An 8,033-nucleotide genomic window follows, 5' to 3' on the forward strand; every position below is an offset into this window, starting at 1 on the left:
TTTCTTAATGCTATCTCATAAAAAAAAGAGATTACAACTGTGTTATAGGATACACTTAGCAGTACTTGGTTCCGCCCTCTCCACCCGCGGAGCCTTCCAGAAGTCGCCGGCGGACCCGTGCGGCTCACAGCTTGGTCACACTCCAGATTTCTATTATTAAAACTCATTATTTCATTCTTTATATACTTAATACGTGACCCAATCCCTTCGTCAACATGTCCACTTTGGGGACGCTGGCTTTCGATGAGTATGGAAGGCCTTTTATCATCATTAAAGACCAGGATAAGAAGACACGGTTAACGGGCATTGACGCATTGAAGGTACAATGGGCTAGCAAGCGCTACACAGCTTTTCGTTAGAAAGCTGCTATTTTACAGTTAGTTTAATGAGCTGGGTACGCAGATCTCGTGTGACAGGTGGATTGCGATTACTAAACACAGGTTCATCATGTAATCTTAAATTGTTTGTGCAAGAGCATCTCTATAGCATTAGCCAAATAACTAGACAGTCATGCTAATGGTGGGGCCCATGTGCTTTCTGTAATGCGTTTAGCCGGTAGGTGCTGCTGACAGGGCTGTGCCCACTTCTCTCATCGGTGATGCACAGAATTTTAGGTTTGGGGTTTGTCAGGCAAAGGGAAGTTCTACCTATCCTATCTTTGGAATAAAATAAAAACGTGTGCATGACTCGGAAATGTTTCTATTTTGCAGTCTCATATTATGGCAGCCAAGGCAGTCGCGTCAACGCTTAAAACGTCTTTGGGACCAAATGGTGAGTCTGAACCAGTGTAGTGTTGTCATACCTAACCGTATATACTTAAACTGTCTAAACGGTTTATCATTTTGAAAGTGAAGCCTTTGTGTTTGAAACTATATGTCATTATTGCTTTTCGTGAATTGGAGTTGGCCGTTAGAATACCGATTTTTAACACTTATTTCTCCTGTGGCTTTTTTTTCTGTTTACTTTTTGCATGCAGGTCTTGATAAAATGATGGTTGACAGAGATGGAGAGGTAACTGTCACCAACGATGGCGCCACCATTCTCAGCATGATGGATGTGGACCACCAGATTGCCAAGCTTATGGTGGAGCTGTCGAAGTCCCAGGATGATGAGATTGGTGATGGAACCACTGGAGTTGTAGGTATGGAAAAGGGAGATGAGGAGGATGGGGGGTTTTTTTAAATTAAAAAAAGAAATACAGACTTGGATTTGCACTACTTGGCAGAAGTTCTGATGCTCTCAATGTAGACTCTTCCATCGTATGAGGGAACTTTTATCTAAACTATGGTTGTAGATTGATTTGATTTTGCATTTGCATCTTCTCTGTTGCCCTCAGTTTTGGCCGGAGCTCTGCTGGAACAGGCTGAGCAGCTGCTGGACCGTGGAATCCATCCCATCAGGATCTCTGACGGTTACGACCAGGCCGCACGTATCGCCACCGAGCAGTTGGACAAAATTGCTGAAACCTTCCCCTACGATCCCAACAATACAGAACCTCTCATTCAAACAGCCATGACAACACTGGGATCCAAAGTGTAAGTCCCCCATACAAAATATTGTTGGGTTATTTATTTTTGTTTACTAGTGTTATCTATACTATTATGTTATAACTAATACAATTAATAGTAATTATTTTGGTCTAGTTTCCTCTGCTTGTCTACATTTCCAAATGCTCTTTTGACCTAGCTGGCACATCTTTTTCTACATTGTCATAGAGCTGATAATAACAACTGTCAGTAGAGAAATTTCCTGATTATTATTCTGTTTTTGAGTTAAGGAAGGGAAAAGATGTTGTTTCAATACATTTTGTTTAACAAAATCTCTAAAGTTCTTCCAGCATGGATGCAGAAATATTTCTGTTCATTTTAAATGAACCTGCACTTGTGTTTCTGTCAGAACTGACACAGACTTGTCATCATGCAACAGGCAGACACTTGTCACTGAAAAATGTTGAAAAGCAGACATATATGAACAGGCGTTATGAATCAATGTAGCCAGTGATTTTTATTTTTGTTTTTTTTTTGTCAAGTTTGTCTACTAACTTATGAATCCACTTTATCCACAAGTCCTCTGCTCACACAGTGATGTGCTCCACATTTTGTAGCCAGCACTTTTTGTTCAAGGCTTTAATGTAATGTGCTCCTATATTTAGGACAGCTTAGGTCACACTTTTGTCAGCTGTATTGTCTCTACCACACTGCATGATATGCATCATAAAATAGACCCAACTACTTGATCATGAATAAGTTCATGGAGCTTTATGGTCATTTAAACATTTAGAAAATGCAAAACCTTTTTTCAGTGTTTTTGCAATAGCATTGTTACCACGCTTTATCTAAAGTTCTGTTTGTCTTTCAGCATCAACCGGTGCCACAGACAGATGGCAGAGATTGCAGTGAATGCCATCCTCACTGTGGCCGATATGGAGAGGAAGGATGTTGACTTCGAGCTCATCAAGATGGAAGGCAAGGTCGGAGGAAAGCTGGAGGACACACAGCTCATCAAGGGAGTCATAGTCGACAAAGAGTTCAGCCACCCCCAGATGCCCAAGGTATGATCGATGGGAATTTGTAACACGATGTCATTGGCTGCCTAGCTGTCTGGTGTTTGATCAAAAAGAATCAAATCAGTTGAAAGTTTATGGGGCAAAATAAATGTTTCTGTTCTGACCTCCATCTGTAAAATTTGATTAACCGCTTGTCCTTTGTTATTTCACAGGTTCTGAAGGATGCTAAAATTGCCATTCTTACCTGCCCGTTTGAGCCTCCTAAGCCCAAGACCAAGCATAAGCTGGATGTGACTTCTGTGGAAGACTACAAAGCTCTCCAGAAATATGAAAAAGAGAAATTTGAGGAGATGATCCAACAGGTTGGTACCCCCAGAGTCTGTTAACAACTGATGTTTAACCATTTCATTTATTGTCTGATTAACATAGAAATCGCAGCTGCAAACAAGCATAAACATATCGGCACACATGCTTATGGACATGTGTTTATTTTAGGTCAAAAGTAATGGGGCTAACTTGGCCATCTGCCAGTGGGGCTTTGATGATGAAGCCAACCATCTTCTGCTGCAAAATGACCTGCCTGCTGTGCGCTGGGTTGGAGGGCCTGAGATTGAGGTAAGATGAGATGCAAAATTAATCTTTAATCAAACATTTTTTTGTCCTTTATCACTTAATCACTCAGGTATTTGCAACTTTTTGTCATATGTTACATCAAGTACAAAATATAAAGTGGAGTTTATGTTGAAGTGTCGATATCAATTGTTTGTCTCCAGTTGATAGCAATAGCTACAGGAGGCCGCATTGTCCCGAGGTTCTGTGAGCTGACACCGGAGAAGCTCGGCACAGCTGGTTTGGTGAAGGAGATCTCCTTCGGCACTACCAAGGATCACATGTTGGTTATCATGGAGTGCAAAAACACCAGAGCTGTGACCATTTTCATCCGTGGAGGCAACAAAATGGTGAGCCCAAAAGCAAATTCATAATTACATGTTTTGTTTTGTTTTTTTATTATTAATCCAGTTTGATTAAGTGTCATTATCTTTCTTGATAGATCATCGAGGAGGCTAAGCGTGCTCTCCATGATGCTCTGTGCGTAATCCGCAATTTGGTCAAGGACAACAGAGTTGTGTACGGAGGTGGTGCTTCAGAGATCGCATGTGCCCTAGCTGTCAACCAGGCTGCAGACAAAGTAAGAGAAATTGCATCAGAGACTTTCTGACCTCAGCGTTTACAATAAACATGATTGTGTTCCTGCTCGACTCTCATTGACATCTGTCAATTTCCTTTTCAGTGCCCGTCATTGGAACAGTATGCCATGAGGGCTTTTGCTGATGCGTTAGAGGTAATCCCAATGGCACTGGCTGAGAACAGCGGGCTGAACCCCATCCAGACCATGACAGAGGTCAGAGCCAAACAAGTCAGAGAGAACAACCCATTCCTGGGAATTGACTGTTTACACAAAAACACCAATGGTAAGCAACCACCTGCACTGCACATAATACACTGCAGTAGATACTGAACTAAACATGGCTTCAGTCTGGATTACCACCTTTGGAGATGACAACACTGCACTTCAATGTTAAAGCACAATGATTTATTGAATTCTTTATTTTTTTCCTCCCTTCTTTCCCCCTGCAGACATGAAGCAACAGCATGTGATCGAGACCCTGATTGGCAAGAAGCAGCAGATCCTGCTCGCTACTCAGGTAGTCAAGATGATCCTGAAGATAGACGACATCCGAAGCCCCGGGGAGACCGAGGACTGAAGCCCTCCTGAACACGAGAAAGGCTCGGGCGTTCTCTTGAACAAATGCCGTTCTAGAGGTTTTCAGCACTTCCCAGAGCATCGTGTCCAAGCTGCACCACGAATTGCTATTTATAGTTGGATACAACATGTTCAAGCTGTTGTAGTACCAGAGTCACCATTAAAATGTTGGTCTGTTGAAATTTCCACACTTTTGCTTTCAAGTTCTTTATTTTCTTTATTTATTTTTATTCAATAAGATATAACAGAAGATATAATTTCAGCAATTATTTACAAGATTATGTAATGAATCCATGCACTCTTGAAATAGTTCATATTTAATGTTTATGATCTGAGATTAACAAAACGGTGTATACATATACTTTTGATTTAAACTCTTATTTCACTAACATTAATATCATAATTTCCTAAACCCCTAAGATAACATGGAAGCTTTTTTTTCTGCTATGGCTTGGGGGAGGGGGCTTTTTGCCTATATAAGTCAAAATTTTGCTTCAATATATCAAAATCTTGAGTTAATAACTTGTAATAACTAGGTTTTTATTGTCAATTTGGAGTTAGTAGGTTTCAAACTAATCCTAACCCAAATTTGCAGTTAGGTATACAATAACCTGAAATTTTGATTTACGGATGGCAAAAAACAGTTGCTGATACAAGCTTCCATAAGACACAGGCATCAATATTCGGACAAAACCAACAGAAAAACTCATTATGAGCACCTCTTACTGATCGTCTTATAATGTTCTGATTAAGTATTCCGGATATGATTATATAAAGAAGAGTTTTAAGGTGTTTCCTGACATCCCCATTTACATGTACTTGTTGAGCCAGTTGAGCAGGTCTTTTCTGGCCTCCTGGATGTAGGGTTTGTCAGCGGGGTTGATGTCCTCTCGCTTGCGGTGGACAAATCCGTGAGTCTGACCGGGAAATATCTTCACCTGGTAGTCCACTTTGCATTTCTCCTTCAAGTTGGCTTCAAGAGCACTCACCTGATGGGCAAAAATGATGTCAGTGCACATGTCATGGCAGAAATTCTGACATTTTTAAGTTAACATTGTCTGCATACAAAAGTTGCTGCTAAAACTAATCGGTCCACATTCACACTAACCTGGTCCAAAGGGATAACGCTGTCATTCTCTGCAAAGATGAACAGTGTTGGACTCTTCAGCTCATACCTGTCCTCTCTCTCTCGAACTATTCCTGCACAGGATCATATAAAACCATTCTAAAAACATTTTCCGTATACCATACCGCGTGTTCTGCTGTAACAATGGCATACCATAAACAGACACTCCAGCTTTGATCTCTGGATACAGTAAGGCCAGGTAATGTGTGGCAACCCCTCCCCAGCAAAAGCCTACTACTCCGATATGTTTGACTCCGCATTGATCCTTCAGGAACTTCAGCACTGCATCCACCTCTCTGAGAAGGAAAAGTTCAATGAGTGTGCGCTATCACATAACCCAGGAGGCATAAAGCTATCAAAGCTATGAGTAACTGCTGCATTACGTGATTCACGCGTTTGTTTACTTGTTAATAGCTGTCGGCTTCTTGTCCTGAAGCCACTCTTGAAAGTTGGACCAGTCTTTTGTTGGACTCCAAGGTTCCTTACCAACAAAGAAGTCTGGACAAATGGCTCTGCTCACAATAAAACAACAGAAAAAGGAGGAATCAAAATCTCAGAAAATCACTGATTCTAGAAATCCTACATTCGCCTCAGGAATCTCAATCCAGTCGATCAATGAGTCAGTCACATAAACGCACATGTATCCGTTAGCAGCAAGCATGTCAGCCATGTATCTAGTGTTGGGAAGCTGCCAACCGAAGATGTCTTGAATGACAATAATGGCCTTGTCGGATGCAGTGGATGGTTTTACTACATAAGCTTTAAAGTGCTCTATCTGGACCTCCTGGCCGAGCGCTCCATACTCCATGCGATCACCAATATCGCAGGGACACGGCTTGGCTTCGTTTGCCATCTGCTGGCAGAGATAAAGACAGAAGCACGAAAAGTATTGGTAAAAAGGAGACAGCAAAGCTGGGATGTATTAGACTAAAACAAGAACAATGTCACGTGTGCACACCTGGACTCACTTGTGACATTTGCGCAACAAAGCATGACAAAGCAAAATACTTCGACATGCTATGCTGCATAACTCTTTTCAGTTAAACGATTCCCCCCTTCTATATTTTTTTCCAAGTAAACTAATGAAATCCAACATTGCACAGAAAAATCCGTTTGCAAAGACGACGTGGGAAACATACCTTGCTGGTTTGCGAGTTTACGCGTAGCTGCCTGGCTTTGAAAGTCAAAATCTTGATCTGCTTATAAAGAGGGGAGAGAGCTAGCGGTTGGACAAAGTTGAAATTCCTTTCCACTCCCACTTTCAAAAAAAAAAAAAGTGATTTACAGTCATTGGTTTTTGCACGAGTGGGTGATTCTGCGACTTATGGAGAAAGTCATAAACGTGTTATGGTAAAGCGCTTTACCATAACACTTTTATGACTTTCTCCATGCATGATTTCTTTCTTTCTTTCTTTCTTTCTTTCTTTCTTTCTTTCTTTCTTTCTTTCTTTCTTTCTTTCTTTCTTTCTTTCATGCATGATTACAGGGGATATTTTTATGCTGCAAATTGTACGCGTCCTATTTTTGAATGAAATCAGTTGAATTTAAACTGTATTTAATCTTTAAACAGGTGAGAAGTGACTATCTGAGGACAAACCTGGTATTGTTTTCACAATATGTGTGTCTGTAACTGCAAGTCATGGTGACTGATATTTTTCCTTCCTATCTCTGGCTTGTTTACATGGGATAGGGTTGTGTCGTTTAGTGTTATTAATTGATAACGTATGTATGCAGGGAGTGTCAAACATAAGAATAGCATAGAATAGCATAGAAACATGAGCCCAGAATAGCCCCGGAAAGGACTCCAGTCGGGCTGATTTTGGATTATATGAAGGCGGGCAAAGATTGGGGACTTTTTTCGCTGACAAGAGACCCACATTAAAACAAAAAATAAATGAATTAATTAATTTTTTATGTGAAATGATGAAAATGTTCACTTTTGTAATCTGAGGTAATGATCTACCAGAACGTCTGTATTTTTACAGATTTATTTATTAATTCTGGACAATTTCTTTCATTTCATTATTTTTAGCAGCAGGATGTGCTCATCACATTGAAAAACATAGACAATATATTGTTATATTGTTACAAGGTTATATTGTTAACATCTTATGTTAATTAAGATTAAACGTGTAGTTAAATTACTTTACAGAAAGAGGAGCTAATCTGGTTTGGCCCGTTTAAGATTAAAGTGGACCACGAAGTCAAATTAATTTGACGACCCTTTGCAAAAAGGCACCGCTGGGATTCGAACCCAGGATCTCCTGTTTACTAGACAGGCGCTTTAACCAACTAAGCCACGGCGCCGATGCGTGGCAGAGCGCATATCGCTGTACTGCTTGATTGACTGGTGTTGAGGCCCACTTTTCACATTTTAATCTTATTATTGTTATTCTTGGTCTTTTTTTTGATACGTGTACTTTTTTCATATGGAATATTGGTTTATAAGTACAGAAACACATAAAAAGTGAAATAAAGTTCCAACATAAATGCTGAAGTTCATTTTTGTAGTGAATGATCAGTGTACAAGTATTGTGGTGACAAGTTAGACCACATATTTATACTTAAGTACAACTCTTATCTGTTCGGAAAAACTTCCAATAAAGATGTTTGTTCCTGTTGTTCCTGCAGAATTT

At 40.2% G+C, this 8,033-nt stretch overlaps 2 protein-coding genes and 1 non-coding gene across 4 annotated transcripts; 1 reads left to right on the plus strand and 2 right to left on the minus strand.

Annotated features, from left to right (window-relative positions):
- Positions 1 to 73: 73 nt before the first annotated feature.
- cct5 (chaperonin containing TCP1, subunit 5 (epsilon)) lies at positions 74 to 4,457 on the plus strand. Its single transcript, XM_003443481.5, has 11 exons — positions 74 to 320; positions 711 to 771; positions 977 to 1,141; positions 1,337 to 1,535; positions 2,359 to 2,551; positions 2,719 to 2,868; positions 3,002 to 3,121; positions 3,280 to 3,465; positions 3,558 to 3,695; positions 3,798 to 3,978; positions 4,145 to 4,457. Exons 1-11 carry the CDS (start codon positions 216 to 218, stop codon positions 4,270 to 4,272), a joined length of 1,626 nt encoding a protein of 541 aa, XP_003443529.1. The 5' UTR covers positions 74 to 215; the 3' UTR covers positions 4,273 to 4,457.
- A 230-nt stretch (positions 4,458 to 4,687) lies between these two features.
- On the minus strand, positions 4,688 to 6,658 carry cmbl (carboxymethylenebutenolidase homolog (Pseudomonas)). Of its 2 annotated transcripts, none has more exons than XM_003443482.3 (6): positions 6,537 to 6,658; positions 6,036 to 6,250; positions 5,802 to 5,909; positions 5,551 to 5,693; positions 5,380 to 5,471; positions 4,688 to 5,260 (listed from the first exon to the last, which is right to left on the minus strand). In XM_003443482.3, the coding sequence occupies exons 2-6, from the start codon at positions 6,248 to 6,250 to the stop codon at positions 5,081 to 5,083; spliced, it is 738 nt and encodes a 245-aa protein (XP_003443530.1). In that variant the 5' UTR covers positions 6,537 to 6,658; the 3' UTR covers positions 4,688 to 5,080. The 2 variants fall into 2 exon arrangements, with proteins under 2 accessions (XP_003443530.1, XP_005471830.1); XM_005471773.2 differs by having other exon boundaries at positions 6,036 to 6,253; positions 6,537 to 6,644.
- A 972-nt stretch (positions 6,659 to 7,630) lies between these two features.
- On the minus strand, positions 7,631 to 7,704 carry trnat-agu (transfer RNA threonine (anticodon AGU)). Its single transcript has one exon. It is a non-coding gene; the product is annotated as a tRNA-Thr (tRNA).
- Positions 7,705 to 8,033: the final 329 nt, after the last annotated feature.

Source organism: Oreochromis niloticus, linkage group LG9 (genome assembly GCF_001858045.2).
Source record: "Oreochromis niloticus isolate F11D_XX linkage group LG9, O_niloticus_UMD_NMBU, whole genome shotgun sequence".
NCBI classification, from domain to species: Eukaryota; Metazoa; Chordata; class Actinopteri; order Cichliformes; family Cichlidae; genus Oreochromis; species Oreochromis niloticus.

Bases quoted from the DNA above. Each gene is read 5' to 3' on its own strand.
- cmbl (XM_003443482.3), bottom strand. From the start codon at position 6,250: ATGGCAAACGAAGCCAAGCCGTGTCCCTGCGATATTGGTGATCGCATG. The intron at 5,910-6,035 runs GTGCGTTTATGT...TATTGTGAGCAG, and splicing joins CTTGCTGCTAACGGATACAT to AGCCATTTGTCCAGACTTCT. The intron at 5,694-5,801 runs GTAAACAAACGC...TTTCCTTCTCAG, and splicing joins AAGCCGACAGCTATTAACAA to AGAGGTGGATGCAGTGCTGA.
- cct5 (XM_003443481.5), top strand. From the start codon at position 216: ATGTCCACTTTGGGGACGCTGGCTTTCGATGAGTATGGAAGGCCTTTT. The intron at 1,536-2,358 runs GTAAGTCCCCCA...TTTGTCTTTCAG, and splicing joins ACAACACTGGGATCCAAAGT to CATCAACCGGTGCCACAGAC. The intron at 3,466-3,557 runs GTGAGCCCAAAA...CTTTCTTGATAG, and splicing joins TCCGTGGAGGCAACAAAATG to ATCATCGAGGAGGCTAAGCG.